The 21,280-nt window shown below is 43.8% G+C and overlaps 1 protein-coding gene across 1 annotated transcript in view; it reads right to left on the reverse strand.

The window, feature by feature from the left end:
• VWDE (von Willebrand factor D and EGF domains) overlaps nt 1-21,280 on the reverse strand; it is a 198,573-nt gene that overhangs the window by 159,954 nt on the left and 17,339 nt on the right. The window contains exons 7-9 of the mRNA XM_063925264.1: nt 14,349-14,493; nt 1,834-2,051; nt 1,495-1,568 (exon numbers count right to left, since the gene is read on the reverse strand). Of these exons, the coding sequence (XP_063781334.1) occupies nt 1,495-1,568; nt 1,834-2,051; nt 14,349-14,493 (437 nt within the window). The remainder of the gene's footprint in view (nt 1-1,494; nt 1,569-1,833; nt 2,052-14,348; nt 14,494-21,280) is intronic.

Genomic DNA, 21,280 nt, shown 5'->3' on the forward strand with positions numbered 1-21,280 from the left:
CTCCATACAACACCTGATAAGGCTAGCCACTCCCGACAACACCTGAGCAGGCTAGCCACTCCTTACAACAACTGATCAGGCTAGCCACTCCATACAACACTTGATCAGGCTATCCACTCCTTACAACGCTGATCTGCTAGCCTCTTCCTACATTGCCTGATCAGGTTAGTCACTCCCTACAACACCTGATCAGGCTAGCTACTCCCTACAATGCCTGACCAGGCTAGTCACTCCCTACAATGCCTGACCAGGCTAGCCACTCCCTACAACACCTGATCAGGCTAGCACTCCCTACAACACCTGTCCAGGCTAGCCACTCCTTACAACACCTGACCAGGCTAGCCACTCCCTACAATGCCTCACCAGGCTAGCCACTCCCTACAATACCTGACCAGGCTAGCCACTCCCTACAACACTTGATCAGGCTAGCACTCCCTACAACGCCTGTCCAGGCTAGCCACTCCTTACAACACCTAACCAGGCTAGCCACTCCCTACAATGCCTCACCAGGCTAGCCACTCCCTACAACACCTGATCAGGTTAGCTACTCCCTACAAAACCTGATCAGGCTATCCACTCTCTACAACATCTGATCAGTCTAGCCACTCCCTACAACACCTAATCAGGCTAGCCACTCCCTACAACACCTAATCAGGCTAACCACTTCTTACAACACCTGATCAGGCTAGCAACTCCATACAACACCTGATAAGGCTAGCCACTCCCGACAACACCTGAGCAGGCTAGCCACTCCCTACAATGCATGATAAGGCTAGCCACTCCCTACAATGCCTGATAAGGCTAGCCACTCCCTACAACACCTAATCAGGCTAGCCACTCCCTACAACACTTGATCAGGCTATCCACTCCTTACAATGCTGATCTGCTAACCACTTCCTACGTTGCCTGATCAGGTTAGTCACTCCCTACAACACCCGATCAGGCTAGCCACTCCCTACAACGCCTGACCAGGCTAGCCACTCCTTACAACACCTGACCAGGCTAGCCACTCCCTACAACACCTGATCAGGCTAGAACTCCCTACAACTCCTGTCCAGGCTAGCCACTCCTTACAACACCTGACCAGGCTAGCCACTCCCTACAATGCCTCACCAGGCTAGCCACTCCCTACAATGCCTGACCAGGCTAGCCACTCCCTACAACACCTGATCAGGCTAGCCACTCCTTACAACACCTGATCAGGCTAGCACTCCCTACAACTCCTGTCCAGGCTAGCCACTCCTTACAACACCTGACCAGGCTAGCCACTCCCTACAATGCCTCACCAGGCTAGCCACTTCCTACAATGACTGACCAGGCTAGCCACTGCCTACAACACTTCACCAGGCTCTCTCACAGCCTTAACATCTTTACATGCTGCCTGCAAACCAATCTTTTTATCAATATATTGGATAACGCTGACACATTTACAAACCACTCTGAGCCATGAATGCTTAGCAGCTAACTACACATATAATGTATTCAACACATTACCTGCCATCAAATGTGATGATATGCGGGTCGGTGAATGAGTAGCAGTGAGCAGTAGGAACGTCCTTCACCGTGATCTAATAAAAATATCATACTGATGGTAATAGTGCAGTAACACAATAACACAATCATACTACAATGTGGGTACAAAGTTTTGGCCCATGTGCCAAAACTTGCCAAAAAATGTAACCAAAAAATAAAGACTTTTTGTTCAGAAAATCATAAGGTGATAAGCTTAGTAACTAACTATTCAGGTTAATAAAACAGTGTGTTCTACTTTAGCTCTACATGAGTTCTCCTATTTGTCACTACTGATTACAGCTGTCATTATACTTGCAGCACCTGTACGCTGTCTGGCGTGTAACCGTCCCACAGGAAATTTGTAGCTACTATGGGTTCGGCCACAACGCTGGTGAGTTTCTCCCCATCCGCTGCGAAGTCTATGACTGCCGTGTAATAGAGGACGGCCTGAGCGCACGTTCCGTTTTGGCAGAGCGAGGGTAGGAGATCCACTTCACAAGAGGAAAGGGCCAAATCTGAGTCGTGTTTCTCCTCAGCTGCTAAAAAAACAAAAGCATGGGACATTTCCAAAGCACTGCAATGATATGGGCCAAGATGTAACGGTTGTTCACAAAATAGAATCCAAAATAAATAGTCCTCAATGTGCGGCAAGATGACAGACACTGTCCAGCCCTGTAACTGTATGATCATTGTATAATGTGTATATCCTAATTGTGATCACAGTATAATGTATAGGTCCTTGGTGTGACCACAGTATAATGTAATGTATAGATCCTTGGTGTGATCCCAGTATAATGTATGAATCCTCAGTGTAATCACAGTATAACAAATAAATCCTCAGTGTCACCACAGTATAATGTATAGATCCTTGGTGTGACCACAGTATAATGTGTAGATCCTAATTGTGATCACAGTATAATGTATGAATCCTCAGTGTAATCACAGTATAACATATAAATCCTCAGTGTCACCACAGTATAATGTGTAGAATTCAGTGTGATCACAGTATAATCTATAGATTCTCAGTGTGACCACAGTGTAATGTATAGATCCTCGGTGAGAGCACAGTATAATGTATAGATCCGCAGTGTGACCACAGTATAATGTATAGATCCGCAGTGTGACCACAGTATAATGTATAGATCCGCAGTGTGACCACAGTATAATGTATAGATCCGCAGTGTGACCACAGTATAATGTATAGATCCGCAGTGTGCCCACAGTATAATGTATAGATCCGCAGTGTGACCACAGTATAATGTATAGATCCTCTGTGTGACCACAGTATAATGTATAGATCCGCAGTGTGACCACAGTATAATGTATAGATCCGCAGTGTGACCACAGTATAATGTATAGATCCGCAGTGTGACCACAGTATAATGTATAGATCCACAGTGTGACCACAGTATAATGTATAGATCTGCAGTGTGATCACAGTATAAGGTATAGATCCTCTGTGTGACCACAGTGTAATGTATAGATCCTCGGTGTGATCATAGTATAATGTACAGATCCTTGGTGTGATCACAGTATAACATAAAGATCCTCAGTGTGATCACAGTATAATGTATAGATCTTCAGTGTGACCACAGTATAATGTATAGATCCGCAGTGTGACCACAGTATAATGTATAGATCCGCAGTGTGACCACAGTATAATGTATAGATCCTCTGTGTGACCACAGTATAATGTATAGATCCGCAGTGTGACCACAGTATAATGTATAGATCCTCTGTGTGACCACAGTATAATGTATAGATCCGCAGTGTGACCACAGTATAATGTATAGATCCGCAGTGTGACCACAGTATAATGTATAGATCCTCTGTGTGACCACAGTATAATGTATAGATCCTCTGTGTGACCACAGTATAATGTATAGATCCGCAGTGTGACCACAGTATAATGTATAGATCCGCAGTGTGACCACAGTATAATGTATAGATCCGCAGTGTGACCACAGTATAAGGTATAGATCCTCTGTGTGACCACAGTATAAGGTATAGATCCTCTGTGTGACCACAGTGTAATGTATAGATCCTCGGTGTGATCATAGTATAATGTACAGATCCTTGGTGTGATCACAGTATAACATAAAGATCCTCAGTGTGATCACAGTATAATGTATAGATCTTCAGTGTGACCACAGTATAATGTATAGATCCGCAGTGTGACCACAGTATAATGTATAGATCCGCAGTGTGACCACAGTATAATGTATAGATCCGCAGTGTGACCACAGTATAATGTATAGATCCTCTGTGTGACCACAGTATAATGTATAGATCCTCTGTGTGACCACAGTATAATGTATAGATCCGCAGTGTGACCACAGTATAATGTATAGATCCGCAGTGTGACCACAGTATAATGTATAGATCCTTGGTGTGACCACAGTATAATGTGTAGATCCTAATTGTGATCACAGTATAATGTATAGATCCGCAGTATGATCACAGTATAATGTATAGATCCTTGGTGTGACCACAGTATAATGTGTAGATCCTAATTGTGATCACAGTATAATGTATGAATCCTCAGTGTAATCACAGTATAACATATAAATCCTCAGTGTCACCACAGTATAATGTGTAGAATTCAGTGTGATCTAGAGATGAGCGGGTTCGGTTTCTTTGAATCCGAACCCGCACGAACTTCACTTTTTTTTCCACGGGTCCGAGCGACTCGGATCTTCCCGCCTTGCTCGGTTAACCCGAGCGCGCCCGAACGTCATCATGACGCTGTCGGATTCTCGCGAGACTCGGATTCTATATAAGGAGCCGCGCGTCGCCGCCATTTTCACTCGTGCATTGAGATTGATAGGGAGAGGACGTGTCTGGCGTCCTCTCCATTAGAATAGAGATAGATAGATTAGATAGAGAGAGATTGTGCAGAGTCGCAGACAGAGTTAGTTTACCACAGTCAGTGACCAGTGCAGTTGCTAGTTAACTTTTATTTAATATAATATATCCGTTCACTTCTCTCTGCTATATCCGTTCTCTGCCTGAAAAAAAAAACGATACACAGCACAGTCAGTCACACAGTGTGACTCAGTCTGTGTGCACTCAGCTCAGCCCAGTGTGCTGCACAGTCATCAATGTATAAATTAAAAGCTTATAATTAATTGTGGGGGAGACTGGGGAGCACTGCAGGTTGTTAGCAGGAGCCAGGAGTACAATTATATTAATTAACAGTGCACACTTTTGCTGCAGGAGTGGTGACCAGTGCCTGACCACCAGTATAGTATTGTTGTATACTACTAATATCTCTTTAAATATCAACCAGTCTATATTAGCAGCAGACACAGTACAGTGCGGTAGTTCACGGCTGTGGCTACCTCTGTGTCGGCACACGGCAGGCAGTCCGTCCGACCAGAATTGTATTATTTATTATTATATACCTACCACCTAACCGTGGTTTTTTTTTCATTCTTTATACCGTCATAGTGTCATCCTAATTGTTACGAGTATACTACTATCTCTTTATCAACCAGTGTACAGTGCGGTAGTTCACGGCTGTGGCTACCTCTGTGTCGGCACACGGCAGGCAGTCCGTCCGACCAGAATTGTATTATTTATTATTATATACCTACCACCTAACCGTGGTTTTTTTTTCATTCTTTATACCGTCATAGTGTCATCCTAATTGTTACGAGTATACTACTATCTCTTTATCAACCAGTGTACAGTGCGGTAGTTCACGGCTGTGGCTACCTCTGTGTCGGCACACGGCAGGCAGTCCGTCCGACCAGAATTGTATTATTTATTATTATATACCTACCACCTAACCGTGGTTTTTTTTTCATTCTTTATACCGTCATAGTGTCATCCTAATTGTTACGAGTATACTACTATCTCTTTATCAACCAGTGTACAGTGCGGTAGTTCACGGCTGTGGCTACCTCTGTGTCGGCACACGGCAGGCAGTCCGTCCGACCAGAATTGTATTATTTATTATTATATACCTACCACCTAACCGTGTTTTTTTTTTCATTCTTTATACCGTCATAGTGTCATCCTAATTGTTACGAGTATACTACTATCTCTTTATCAACCAGTGTACAGTGCGGTAGTTCACGGCTGTGGCTACCTCTGTGTCGGCACACGGCAGGCAGTCCGTCCGACCAGAATTGTATTATTTATTATTATATACCTACCACCTAACCGTGGTTTTTTTTTCATTCTTTATACCGTCATAGTGTCATCCTAATTGTTACGAGTATACTACTATCTCTTTATCAACCAGTGTACAGTGCGGTAGTTCACGGCTGTGGCTACCTCTGTGTCGGCACACGGCAGGCAGTCCGTCCGACCAGAATTGTATTATTTATTATTATATACCTACCACCTAACCGTGGTTTTTTTTTCATTCTTTATACCGTCATAGTGTCATCCTAATTGTTACGAGTATACTACTATCTCTTTATCAACCAGTGTACAGTGCGGTAGTTCACGGCTGTGGCTACCTCTGTGTCGGCACACGGCAGGCAGTCCGTCCGACCAGAATTGTATTATTTATTATTATATACCTACCACCTAACCGTGGTTTTTTTTTCATTCTTTATACCGTCATAGTGTCATCCTAATTGTTACGAGTATACTACTATCTCTTTATCAACCAGTGTACAGTGCGGTAGTTCACGGCTGTGGCTACCTCTGTGTCGGCACACGGCAGGCAGTCCGTCCGACCAGAATTGTATTATTTATTATTATATACCTACCACCTAACCGTGGTTTTTTTTTCATTCTTTATACCGTCATAGTGTCATCCTAATTGTTACGAGTATACTACTATCTCTTTATCAACCAGTGTACAGTGCGGTAGTTCACGGCTGTGGCTACCTCTGTGTCGGCACACGGCAGGCAGTCCGTCCGACCAGAATTGTATTATTTATTATTATATACCTACCACCTAACCGTGGTTTTTTTTTCATTCTTTATACCGTCATAGTGTCATCCTAATTGTTACGAGTATACTACTATCTCTTTATCAACCAGTGTACAGTGCGGTAGTTCACGGCTGTGGCTACCTCTGTGTCGGCACACGGCAGGCAGTCCGTCCGACCAGAATTGTATTATTTATTATTATATACCTACCACCTAACCGTGGTTTTTTTTTCATTCTTTATACCGTCATAGTGTCATCCTAATTGTTACGAGTATACTACTATCTCTTTATCAACCAGTGTACAGTGCGGTAGTTCACGGCTGTGGCTACCTCTGTGTCGGCACACGGCAGGCAGTCCGTCCGACCAGAATTGTATTATTTATTATTATATACCTACCACCTAACCGTGGTTTTTTTTTCATTCTTTATACCGTCATAGTGTCATCCTAATTGTTACGAGTATACTACTATCTCTTTATCAACCAGTGTACAGTGCGGTAGTTCACGGCTGTGGCTACCTCTGTGTCGGCACACGGCAGGCAGTCCGTCCGACCAGAATTGTATTATTTATTATTATATACCTACCACCTAACCGTGGTTTTTTTTTCATTCTTTATACCGTCATAGTGTCATCCTAATTGTTACGAGTATACTACTATCTCTTTATCAACCAGTGTACAGTGCGGTTTTTTTATACCGTGGTTTTTTTATACCGTGGTTTTTTTATACCGTGGTTTTTTTATACCGTGGTTTTTTTATACCGTGGTTTTTATACCGTGGTTTTTTTATACCGTGGTTTTTTTATGCCGTGGTTTTTTTATACCGTGGTTTTTTTATACCACCTAACCGTGGCAGTCCGTCCATAATTGTATATATAGTATACTAGTATCCAATCCATCCATCTCCATTGTTTACCTGAGGTGCCTTTTAGTTCTGCCTATAAAATATGGAGAACAAAAAAGTTGAGGTTCCAAAATTAGGGAAAGATCAAGATCCACTTCCACCTCGTGCTGAAGCTGCTGCCACTAGTCATGGCCGAGACGATGAAATGCCAGCAACGTCGTCTGCCAAGGCCGATGCCCAATGTCATAGTACAGAGCATGTCAAATCCAAAACACCAAATATCAGAAAAAAAAAGACTCCAAAACCTAAAATAAAATTGTCGGAGGAGAAGCGTAAACTTGCCAATATGCCATTTACCACACGGAGTGGCAAGGAACGGCTGAGGCCCTGGCCTATGTTCATGGCTAGTGGTTCAGCTTCACATGAGGATGGAAGCACTCAGCCTCTCGCTAGAAAAATGAAACGACTCAAGCTGGCAAAAGCACAGCAAAGAACTGTGCGTTCTTCGAAATCCCAAATCCACAAGGAGAGTCCAATTGTGTCGGTTGCGATGCCTGACCTTCCCAACACTGGATGTGAAGAGCATGCGCCTTCCACCATTTGCACGCCCCCTGCAAGTGCTGGAAGGAGCACCCGCAGTCCAGTTCCTGATAGTGAGATTGAAGATGTCAGTGTTGAAGTCCACCAGGATGCGGAGGATATGGGTGTTGCTGGCGCTGGGGAGGAAATTGACCAGGAGGATTCTGATGGTGAGGTGGTTTGTTTAAGTCAGGCACCCGGGGAGACACCTGTTGTCCGTGGGAGGAATATGGCCGTTGACATGCCAGGAGAAAATACCAAAAAAATCAGCTCTTCGGTGTGGAGGTATTTCACCAGAAATGCGGACAACAGGTGTCAAGCCGTGTGCTCCCTTTGTCAAGCTGTAATAAGTAGGGGTAAGGACGTTAACCACCTCGGAACATCCTCCCTTATACGTCACCTGCAGCGCATTCATAATAAGTCAGTGACAAGTTCAAAAACTTTGGGTGACAGCGGAAGCACTCCACTGACCAGTAAATCCCTTCCTCTTGTAACCAAGCTCACGCAAACCACCCCACCAACTCCCTCAGTGTCAATTTCCTCCTTCCCCAGGAATGCCAATAGTCCTGCAGGCCATGTCACTGGCAATTCTGACGAGTCCTCTCCTGCCTGGGATTCCTCCGATGCATCCTTGCGTGTAACGCCTACTGCTGCTGGCGCTGCTGTTGTTGCTGCTGGGAGTCGATGGTCATCCCAGAGGGGAAGTCGTAAGACCACTTTTACTACTTCCACCAAGCAATTGACTGTCCAACAGTCATTTGCGAGGAAGATTAAATATCACAGCAGTCATCCTACTGCAAAGCGGATAACTGAGGCCTTGACATCCTGGGTGGTGAGAAACGTGGTTCCGGTATCCATCATTACTGCAGAGCCAACTAGAGACTTGTTGGAGGTACTGTGTCCCCGGTACCAAATACCATCTAGGTTCCATTTCTCTAGGGTTGCGATACCGAAAATGTACACAGACCTCAGAAAAAGAGTCACCAGTGTCCTAAAAAATGCAGCTGTACCCAATGTCCACTTAACCACGGACATGTGGACAAGTGGAGCAGGGCAGGGTCAGGACTATATGACTGTGACAGCCCACTGGGTAGATGTATGGACTCCCGCCGCAAGAACAGCAGCGGCGGCACCAGTAGCAGCATCTCGCAAACGCCAACTCGTTCCTAGGCAGGCTACGCTTTGTATCACCGGTTTCCAGAATACGCACACAGCTGAAAACCTCTTACGGCAACTGAGGAAGATCATCGCGGAATGGCTTACCCCAATTGGACTCTCCTGTGGATTTGTGGCATCGGACAACGCCAGCAATATTGTGCGTGCATTACATCTGGGCAAATTCCAGCACGTCCCATGTTTTGCACATACCTTGAATTTGGTGGTGCAGAATTTTTTAAAAAACGACAGGGGCGTGCAAGAGATGCTGGCGGTGGCCAGAAAAATTGCGGGACACTTTCGGCGTACAGGCAGCACGTACAGAAGACTGGAGCACCACCAAAAACGCCTGAACCTGCCCTGCCATCATCTGAAGCAGGAGGTGGTAACGAGGTGGAATTCAACCCTCTATATGCTTCAGAGGTTGGAGGAGCAGCAAAAGGCCATTCAAGCCTATACAACTGACCACGATATAGGAGGTGGAATGCACCTGTCTCAAGCGCAGTGGAGAATGATTTCAACGTTGTGCAAAGTTCTGATGCCCTTTGAACTTGCCACACGTGAAGTCAGTTCAGACACTGCCAGCCTGAGTCAGGTCATTCCCCTCATCAGGCTTTTGCAGAAGAAGCTGGAGACATTGAAGGAGGAGCTAAGACAGAGCGATTCCGCTAGGCATGTGGGACTTGTGGATGGAGCCCTTAATTCGCTTAACAAGGATTCACGGGTGGTCAATCTGTTGAAATCAGAGCACTACATTTTGGCCACCGTGCTCGATCCTAGATTTAAAACCTACCTTGGATCTCTCTTTCCGGCGCACACAAGTCTGCTGGGTTTAAAAGACCTGCTGGTGAGAAAATTGTCAAGTCAAGCGGAACGCGACCTGTCAACATCTCCTCCTTCACATTCTCCCGCAACTGGGGGTGCGAGGAAAAGGCTCAGAATTCCGAGCCCACCCGCTGGCGGTGATGCAGGGCAGTCTGGAGCGACTGCTGATGCTGACATCTGGTCCGGACTGAAGGACCTGACAACCATTACGGACATGTCGTCTACTGTCACTGCATATGATTCTATCACCATTGATAGAATGGTGGAGGATTATATGAGTGACCGCATCCAAGTAGGCACGTCACACAGTCCGTACTTATACTGGCAGGAAAAAGAGGCAATTTGGAGGCCCTTGCACAAACTGGCTTTATTCTACCTAAGTTGCCCTCCCACAAGTGTGTACTCCGAAAGAGTGTTTAGTGCCGCCGCTCACCTTGTCAGCAATCGGCGTACGAGGTTACATCCAGAAAATGTGGAGAAGATGATGTTCATTAAAATGAATTATAATCAATTCCTCTGCGGAGACATTGACCAGCAGCAATTGCCTCCACAAAGTACACAGGGAGCTGACATGGTGGATTCCAGTGGGGACGAATTGATAATCTGTGAGGAGGGGGATGTACACGGTGATATATCGGAGGATGATGATGAGGTGGACATCTTGCCTCTGTAGAGCCAGTTTGTGCAAGGAGAGATTAATTGCTTCTTTTTGGGTGGGGGTCCAAACCAACCCGTCATTTCAGTCACAGTCGTGTGGCAGACCCTGTCACTGAAATGATGGGTTGGTTAAAGTGTGCATGTCCTGTTTTGTTTATAGTTACAACATAAGGGTGGGTGGGAAGGGCCCAAGGACAATTCCATCTTGCACCTCTTTTTTCTTTTATTTTTCTTTGCGTCATGTGCTGTTTGGGGAGGGTTTTTTGGAAGGGACATCCTGCGTGACACTGCAGTGCCACTCCTAGATGGGCCCGGTGTTTGTGTCGGCCACTAGGGTCGCTTATCTTTCTCACACAGTCAGCTACCTCATTGCGCCTCTTTTTTTCTTTGCGTCATGTGCTGTTTGGGGAGGGTTTTTTGGAAGGGACATCCTGCGTGACACTGCAGTGCCACTCCTAGATGGGCCCGGTGTTTGTGTCGGCCACTAGGGTCGCTTATCTTTCTCACACACACAGTCAGCTACCTCATTGTGCCTCTTTTTTTCTTTGCGTCATGTGCTGTTTGGGGAGGGTTTTTTGGAAGGGACATCCTGCGTGACACTGCAGTGCCACTCCTAGATGGGCACGGTGTTTGTGTCGGCCACTAGGGTCGCTTATCTTTCTCACACACACAGTCAGCTACCTCATTGTGCCTCTTTTTTTCTTTGCGTCATGTGCTGTTTGGGGAGGGTTTTTTGGAAGGGACATCCTGCGTGACACTGCAGTGCCACTCCTAGATGGGCCCGGTGTTTGTGTCGGCCACTAGGGTCGCTTATCTTTCTCACACACACAGTCAGCTACCTCATTGTGCCTCTTTTTTTCTTTGCGTCATGTGCTGTTTGGGGAGGGTTTTTTGGAAGGGACATCCTGCGTGACACTGCAGTGCCACTCCTAGATGGGCCCGGTGTTTGTGTCGGCCACTAGGGTCGCTTATCTTTCTCACACAGTCAGCTACCTCATTGCGCCTCTTTTTTTCTTTGCGTCATGTGCTGTTTGGGGAGGGTTTTTTGGAAGGGACATCCTGCGTGACACTGCAGTGCCACTCCTAGATGGGCCCGGTGTTTGTGTCGGCCACTAGGGTCGCTTATCTTTCTCACACAGTCAGCTACCTCATTGCGCCTCTTTTTTTCTTTGCGTCATGTGCTGTTTGGGGAGGGTTTTTTGGAAGGGACATCCTGCGTGACACTGCAGTGCCACTCCTAGATGGGCACGGTGTTTGTGTCGGCCACTAGGGTCGCTTATCTTTCTCACACACACAGTCAGCTACCTCATTGTGCCTCTTTTTTTCTTTGCGTCATGTGCTGTTTGGGGAGGGTTTTTTGGAAGGGACATCCTGCGTGACACTGCAGTGCCACTCCTAGATGGGCACGGTGTTTGTGTCGGCCACTAGGGTCGCTTATCTTACTCACACAGCGACCTCGGTGCAAATTTTAGGACTAAAAATAATATTGTGAGGTGTGAGGTGTTCAGAATAGGCTGAAAATGAGTGGAAATTATGTTTTTTGAGGTTAATAATACTTTGGGATTAAAATTACCCCCAAATTCTATGTTTTAAGCTGTTTTTTAGTGTTTTTTGAAAAAAACACCCGAATCCAAAACACACCCGAATCCGACAAAAAAAACCCGGTGAGGTTTTGCCAAAACGCGGTCGAACCCAAAACACGGCCGCGGAACCGAACCCAAAACCAAAACACAAAACCCGAAAAATTTCCGGCGCTCATCACTAGTGTGATCACAGTATAATGTATAGATTCTCAGTGTGACCACAGTGTAATGTATAGATCCTCGGTGAGAGCACAGTATAATGTATAGATCTTCAGTGTGACCACAGTATAATGTATAGATCCGCAGTGTGACCACAGTATAATGTATAGATCCGCAGTGTGACCACAGTATAATGTATAGATCCGCAGTGTGACCACAGTATAATGTATAGATCCTCTGTGTGACCACAGTATAATGTATAGATCCGCAGTGTGACCACAGTATAATGTATAAATCCACATTGTGATCGCAGTATAATGTATAGATCTGCAGTGTGACCATAGTATAATGTATAGATCCTCTGTGTGACCACAGTATAATGTATAGATCCGCAGTGTGACCACAGTATAATGTATAGATCCGCAGTGTGACCACAGTATAATGTATAGATCCACAGTGTGACCACAGTATAATGTATAGATCTGCAGTGTGATCACAGTATAAGGTATAGATCCTCTGTGTGACCACAGTGTAATGTATAGATCCTCGGTGTGATCATAGTATAATGTACAGATCCTTGGTGTGATCACAGTATAACATAAAGATCCTCAGTGTGATCACAGTATAATGTATAGATCCGCAGTGTGATCACAGTATAATGCATAGATCCGCAGTGTGATCACAGTATAATGTATAGATCCGCAGTATGATCACAGTATAATGTATAGATCCGCAGTTTGATCATCGTATAATGTATAAATCCACATTGTGATCGCAGTATAATGTATAGATCTGCAGTGTGACCATAGTATAATGTATTGATCTGCAGTGTGACCATAGTATTGTATATATATCAGTGTGATCACAGTATAATGTATAGATCCTCGGTGGGACCACAGTATAATGTATAGCTCCACAGTGTGACCATAGTATTGTATATATATCAGTGTAATCACAGTATAATGTGTAGATACTCAGTGTGATCACAGTATAATGTATAGATCTGCTGTGTGACCATAGTATAATGTATAGATATCAGTGTGAGCACCATATAATGTATAGATCCTCTGTGTGATCACAGTATAATGTATGGATCCTCGGTGCGACCATATTATAATATATAGACCCTCTGTATGACCATAGTATAATATATAGACCCTCTGCATGACCATAGAATAATATATAGACCCTCTGTATGACTACAGTATAATATATAGACCCTCTGTATGACTATAATATAATATATAGACCCTCTGTATGACCATAGTATAACATATACTGTAGAACCTCTGTATGACTATAATATAATATATAGACCCTCAGTATGACCCTAGTATAATATATAGACCCTCTGTATGACTGCATTATAATATATAGACCCTCTTTATGACCACAGTAAAATATATAGACCCTCTGTATGACTATACTATAATATATAGACCCTCTGTATGACTATAATATAACATATAGACCCTCTGTATGACCACAGTATAATATATAGATCCTCTGTATGAACCTAGTATAATATATGGACCCACTGTATATGACTATAATATAATAAGTAGACCCTCAGTATGACTACAGTATAATATATAGACCCTCTGTATAACTACAGGTTGAGTATCCCATATCCAAATATTCCGAAATACGGAATATTCCGAAATACAGACTTTTTTCAGTGAGAGTGAGATAGTGAAACCTTTGTTTTTTTGATGGCTCAATGTACACAAACTTTGTTTAATACACAAAGTTATTAAAAATATTGTATTAAATGACCTTTAGGCTGTGTGTATAAGGTGTATATGAAACATAAATGAATTGTGTGAATGTACACACACTTTGTTTAATGCACAAAGTTATAAAAAATATTGTCTAAAATTACCTGCAGGCTGTGTGTATAAGGTATATATGAAACATAAATGATATCTCATTATGGTATACAATTATTCCAAAATACGGAAAAATCCGATATCCAAAATACCTCTGGTCCCAAGCATTTTGGATAAGGGATACTCAACCTGTATAATATAATATAATATATAAACCCTCTGTATGACTATAATATAATATAATATAATATAGAGACCCTCTGTATGACTACAGTATAATATATGGAACCTCTGTATGACTATGTCATACTGTACCTGCAATGGCTGTGTGAAACCTCAGTGTGATCTTACACTCATTCTGCAACTGACTTATCTCTGCGCATAATACCGGAACGGTGCTCTTCACTGTCATGGTGTATTCTCTTCCATCTTCTGATATGCGCAGAGACTCTGGATGCAGCTATAAGAGTAAATATAATATATATATATATATATATATATATAATCAGAAAATAAACAAATGTGTTTGCTGATATAAAGTTAGAAGCTGGAAATCTTGTAGGATGACATGCTAAAGCCAATAAATAACGTTGTCTGAACGTGGACAAAGCCATAAAATAGATTAAATAGAAATTTACGCAATTTGGGTAAGGCCTAGCGGGCAGAGGGAGAGGATCTGTGCCCTGGAGCTGCTCCGTCTCGGGGTCCACAAAATAGTGGTTGTTAATCTCTATTTGGCCCACCTGGTCCTCCCACACTGCCGTACCTGCCCTCTGGTGTGTCCGGGACATGAGTGGCGTGAGTCGCTGAGCCGGGAGCCGCTGTCCGCGTCCCCGCTCGTTGCGGCCTGCCGCCTCTCCAGAAGCTGGGGACTCGCATCAGTCAGGGACCTGCTGATGACATCCAGGGCAGCGGTATGGAGTTCCCTGTTCTGCCCACGCCCACGGCACCACCGCTGGTCTCCCTACTCCCAGGGGACTTCTCTGCCTACCTGGTCTCCGGCTGCTGCTGCCCGGCCAGTGGAGCTGTTACAACCCTGTTCTGCTGTCTCTCTCTCCCCGGTGGCCATCTTGTGGATTCTTCCTGGGGCCTCATTCACCATCAGCTGCAGGAATTGTCTTTCACTGCAGGCTGGTCCGTAGCCTTGGTCATTACTCTCCTCTGTGACTCTCCTATCCAGCCTACCTCCACTACCAAATTGGCTGGGGTGAGTTCTGTGACCTGCTGAATCTCATTGATACAGATAAATTGTATGACATCACAGCTTCCTTCTCTAAGTGCTATTGGAACTCACTGCAGTGGCTCATTGCTGACAACTATACCAATTGCGGCTGTATTATTTTCTTTTATGTTTTCTTTTATTCTCTTTATTTACTCCTATTTCGTGGAATTGTTCTGTACCATTTTAGTGGCTGTGTGCTGCCATTAATATGGACAAATTCATGTCTAAAACTCAGCTGAACCTCCGGGGTACCCAGTCGGGTAAGGGCAAAAACCGTGACACTGGTACTGACAGTGCCCCTCCTTCTCCGCAACATAGCCAAAGTTCCAGCCCTCGGGGTTCTACACTGCATCTCACTGCTATGGAATCTGCTAAATCTCTACGAGTGAAATCATTAAAATTCTCTAGTCATTGCTGGATCAAAAGTTAGCGCCTTTGAAAGATTCGTGGATTCGGCCCTAACTCAGCTGACTGCTCATGATCATCATATCACTGAGGCTGAACAAAGAATTTCTGATTTGGAGGATGACTTATCTACGGCTAAATCGTTTCTTGCGGAGCATGATAAATTGGTGATATCCCTCCAGGACAAACTTGAAGATTTGGAAAACAGGAGTAGAAGAAATAATGTTCATCTTATAGATTGCCGGGGGGCGGTGAAACTATTTGATCTCATGAAACTGGTCTCCCAATGGTTGCCCAGGGAATTGGGCTGTGTCTCGGATACTGGCTCCATTTTGGTTGAACATGTCCACCGCATTTGTCCTGATCACCAGTCCAGCATAGAGACCTAGACCCGTCATCATGAGAATATTCAATTATGCGGACAAGGTTAGTGTGCTAAAAGCTTATATAAAACATCTTGATCTTGTTACCAGGACACTAAAAAACTTCTATGTCAAGATTTCTCTTATTTGGTTGCCGCAAAATGGCGAGAGTTCTTTGTAAGCGCCTGTTTGAGCTGGGTCATCGTTTTGCATTATTGTACCCTGCCAAACTGAGGGTTTTACACAACGGGAAAGCCTACTTCTACGACTCTCCTCAGGCGGACAGGAACTTTGTGGACTCTTTGGCTACAGCTCAATCATCTGGCATGGATGATGCTGACTGATTTCTTATATCCTTTTCAAGTTGATTAATTATCTTCCTTGTTTTGCACATTCAGGTTATTGATTGTTTTGCATTACAGGTTATGTATATTATGCCTGCTTTATTTTTTGTATGCAAATACAGTTTACAATTGTGTTCGGTGATTGTCGCCGACTGCTGTATATCAGTATTCTCTTTGTTGTTTCGCTCTCTCCTTTTCTCTACTCTTTCTCTTTCTTCTGTTACTCCTTTCTCCTCTTTCCTCACGCCTACCTTTTTCTTCTTATTTCCTCTTGTCTCATCTTTTATTGTATTGCATATAGTGCTCTATGGACTTGAGTGTGAGATTTTTCTTCTCGCGCGCTTTGACATATTCTTAGTGGATACTAATGCAACTCCAGAGAGCCCCTTTATGGGTTCTTATAAAGCTGAAAATGTTTTGTAATTTGTTTGTTGATTCTATTGCTGTTCACACACATGCTATGCGGTTTATTGCAGGAATATGTTTCTCTCTTCCCTGCCTTGATTGTTTGTTGATCCATCACAGCCCACTCGCTGGGATCGGTTCTTTTTGTGCTTGGTTGTTAGGGTTTGGCCTAGGGAGGGAATAGGCTAAATGCTGTCAGCCCCTACTTCCTCCATGACAATACAGTCACGGTTTAAGCTAATATCTTGGAATGTTGAGGGGTTGAATACCCCTATTAAGAGGAAAAAGGTCCTTACGTATTTAAAACGATTGAAGCCGGACATAGTTTTATTGCAGGAAACTCATTGGCGGATATCTGACCCTAATGTTTTGCGTGACTCCTTGATAGGAGAGTATAGGGCGGCCTCTTTTACTACTAAAAGCAGAGGTGTTCTGACAATTCTCAATAAGTCCCTCCCTTCTACTATCCTTGATAGTTTGGTAGATCAGGATGGCCGTTATCTATTTTTAAAACTAAAGATTCATAATACTGTTTACACTATAGCTAATATCTATGCCCCCAATGGCCCTAATGTGCCTTTTTTCTCTGATATTTATGCCAAGTTACAGGGCTGGGCAGAGGGAGAAATTGTTTTGGGTGGGGACTTCAACTGAGTTCAGTCGGTGGGTCTGGACAGATCTGCCTCGCCTGGTACCTCTAGCGTCGCCACTCCTACATCACTGTCATTACTAACTTCCTCCCTGAGGCTCACTGACCCTTGGAGACTTAATTATCCTGATGCTCGTGAATATACATTTTATTCCCATCTCCACCACTCCTCCTCTAGGTTAGATTTCTGGTTGATCTCTGACACCCTATTACACCATGTTGTTGAATCTCAGATTGAACCCATTTTACTTTCTGATCATGCCCCGATTTGTATCACTGTCACTCTAGATACCCCTATACCCCGATCTTATAACTGGAGGTTTCCTGCTTATTTAGGTCACTCTTCCGACTTCCGTACATTTATTACTCAGGCCTTTCTTAACTATGTAGATGATAATATTGTACATGTTGATGATGTCAATTTATTTTGGTCGGCTTCAAAACCGGTTGTTCGTGGGCTGATCGTGGAATATATTTCTAGAAAACGCTAAATTATTGTACACACAATTGCATGACCTTAGTAAAGCACTGACGATAGCTTATGACGCCATGGTTCTGCATGATTCTTCTGATAATAGGCAGGCCTATAAAGATGCAAAACAGATGTATGACACACTATGCACTGAAAGGGCAAGTTTTTTCTATGATATACAATGGAATACATTTTTCCGTGGTGGTAATAAGTCAGGCAAACTGCTGGCCAATCTGGTACGGTCATACTCAGCCCCTTCCCGCATCACCCATTTAAATAATGGCCCTAACTCCTCGATGGTTGATACACAGGCCATATCTGAGACCTTCTTACGATATTATAAAAATTTATACAAAGCCCCTCCGGATAATCCTATAAAGGGTATGCAATTTCTAGACAAAGCAGGTTTGCCTGTATTGACGGATGAAGAAAGAACGTCATTAACGACTCCAGTTACGGAGCCGGAATTGTTGTCTTTAATTACATAATTTCATAATGGGAAATCTCCTGGCCCAGATGGGTTTGGGGCTGAGTATTATCGGTTGCTGGCTCCCCACCTAGCACCCCATTTATTGTCAATATTTAATTCACTGCTGCGGGGCAACACTCCGCCTCTAGGATTTACGGATGCTAGGATTGTTGTATTCCCGAAGCCTGGTGAGGACCCTCAAATGTTCAGTCTTATCGGCCCATATCTCTCTTAAATCAAGATTTTAAGTTGTTTACTAAATTATTGGCCTCCCGTCTCCAATTGGAATTGCAACATATTTTGCACCCTGCCCAAACTGGATTTGTAAAATCCAGGACTTCAGTGCATAATGTTCGTATGCTGGTAGCGGCAATACATAGTACAAAAACATCCATTGGCTCTAAAGCTTTAGTGGTTAGCTGCGACGCTGATAAAGTGTTTGACCGTGTATCGTGGTCTCATTTGATTAGGGTCCTCCACACCCAACAATTTGGAGTCGAGTTTATTAGAGTCTTCCGTTTGCTTTATGCTGACCCACAGGCACACCTTACGATAAATTGATTGAACACACCATCAAAACAAAATTGGGGTTCTACGTTCCCTTTTAAGTGGGCCAGCGATTTTATAACTTACTTGGGCTTGCGTTTCTCGTCTAAACTCACAGATTTATACTCATTAAATTTTTCTCACTTTATTGATAAAATGGTGGATGATTTTGCTAGGTGGCAACATCTACCGATTTCATATCTGGGTAGATGCCATTTCTACAAAATGATCTAATTTCCCCGTCTCCTGTATCCGATCCAAATGCTTCCGTTTTTGTTGACCAAACGTGATATACATGTGATCAATAGAGCCATTACCAAAATTATTTGGGAGAATAAATGCCCACGTATAGCCTTGTTTAAATTAAAACAACCACCTTCATTAGGGGGCGTGAACTTGCCTTGTCCAGAGGATTATTCTTTGGCGGCTAATTATAGATACGCTATTGACTGGGTGGGAGGTTCCAATAACTATGTTAATTACACATTGGAACAATCCATGCTGTCACACGGTAATTTACCTTCCCTTTTGCACTTCCCTGATACTTCTGCGTCGGCTTCCCTGTGCTCTAATCCGTTACTATATTACCCATTTAGAGCATGGACCCTGTTGCGGAAACGTATGGGACTTTCAACAGTGAACTCATTGTTCCAACCTCTTCTATTTAATCCGGCTTACCAGGGTGGGGAGGCCGATGCAATTGTTAAGACCTTTTTATCTTTAAGGCTTGCGACTAGTGTTCCAATTTTTGAATCCTACTTGTACTGAGACCCTTACTGAAACATAAATACCCAAATCTTAATTTTCCTCTTTTTGCATACTTTCAAGTGAAAAGCTTTACTACGCACCTGATTTCACGTTTACAACTTGCTGATCTCACTTTTCCCCTAGACAACCAATTAAGATTGAACCTACTTTCTCCTTACTCCACATCCTTAATATATACATGTACCAGGCGTAGGTTAGATTTGTCCAGTTTATCTACAGGTATGGCTAAATGGAAAGATACTCTACCTGGAACTGACCTCCAAACTGTAATTCATTGGTACACATTGCTTAACAAATGTTTAGTTTCTCCTTCGTATACAGAAATTAACTTAAAAATTTTGCACAGGGCGTATTATACTCCCCGCCTTCGGTATTTTACAGGTATAGCCGATAATTCCCATTGTTTCAAGTGTTCCTCACCTGATGCTGATATTGTTCATTGTCTTTGGTCCTACTCCATTATTCAAGCATTTTGGACAGATGTCTGTAATTATATCAATGTTACCTTGAATAGTCCCTTCACTGCAACTCTGCCCTGGGCCTTTTGGAATCGTTTTGACACTCGTTTTTCCTCATTCTCTAAGGGAACTAAATTGTTATTAGCTCGTACAGCGGCAGCTTTCAAAAAGACTATATGGTCACAATGGATACATAAAGATCCAGTAACCATTACCCTTATGCTCCCTCGACTGTCATATCTTTACCAAATGGACTGGGTGGAGTGTTCTCTCGATGCAGAATCTTGCGCTTCAAATTTCTTTGCAATATGGCTGCCTTACATTGCTACCCTATCGTCCTCTGCTAGAGAACGCATATGCAAAGTGGTTGGACTTACTACGTGGTATAACACTGTCCTCACAAGGGGTTCTCCTCTATTTTAGCCAGTCCCTCAATGCTTCTTACTTTATTACTCACTAGGCCTGTTACATCCATTAAGGCTCATCCCTCTACATGTTGAACTGTTATTTGTATACTTATTGTGCTTGTGGATTGTATTGAAACAGAGATATTTTGTGCTCTCCTGTATATTTCGATGTTTATATGTTGTCAAATGTGTGTGACATTTCTTCATTAATAAATATATTTAAAAAAAAAAAAGAAATTTACGCAATTTTATTCTGCTTATATCTTTAAATCTTGTCAGCGACACAGTAATATCTATAGAAATGAGTTTTCAACACTGAGCAAGACCGGGATGAGATCTAGCAGAATTGCTCTGTGCTGAACACAGTTATAAATAGTCCAGCTAGAGCAGTGGTCAGGGAACGGGGTTAAATTACCCCAAATGGGGTAAAACTGAAATTCCTGGGGGTAATGGACGGTCGTGCTGCCGAGACACAGACCCGTCCAGCACCGGCTGGCTCGCGATGTGACGTGCTGACGTCACACCGCGCTCCCTCCTGCCCGCTTTGCGCAGTGCTCCTGGCCACCCTGTGCTGTGTTCCTGGCCGTGCTCCCTCACGCCCGCCCGTCCTACGCTGTCCTCTCCTCCCGCCCGTGGCCCGCCAACCCACATACAGAACTTGAAGTGTTCTGTGACTGACCGCTGACGGAGTTCCGCAGGATCAGACAGTGGCCGCATAACAGTGGGAAATTCCCACTGAC

This window comes from Pseudophryne corroboree, chromosome 5 (assembly GCF_028390025.1).
Source record: "Pseudophryne corroboree isolate aPseCor3 chromosome 5, aPseCor3.hap2, whole genome shotgun sequence".
Classification (NCBI taxonomy): Eukaryota; Metazoa; Chordata; class Amphibia; order Anura; family Myobatrachidae; genus Pseudophryne; species Pseudophryne corroboree.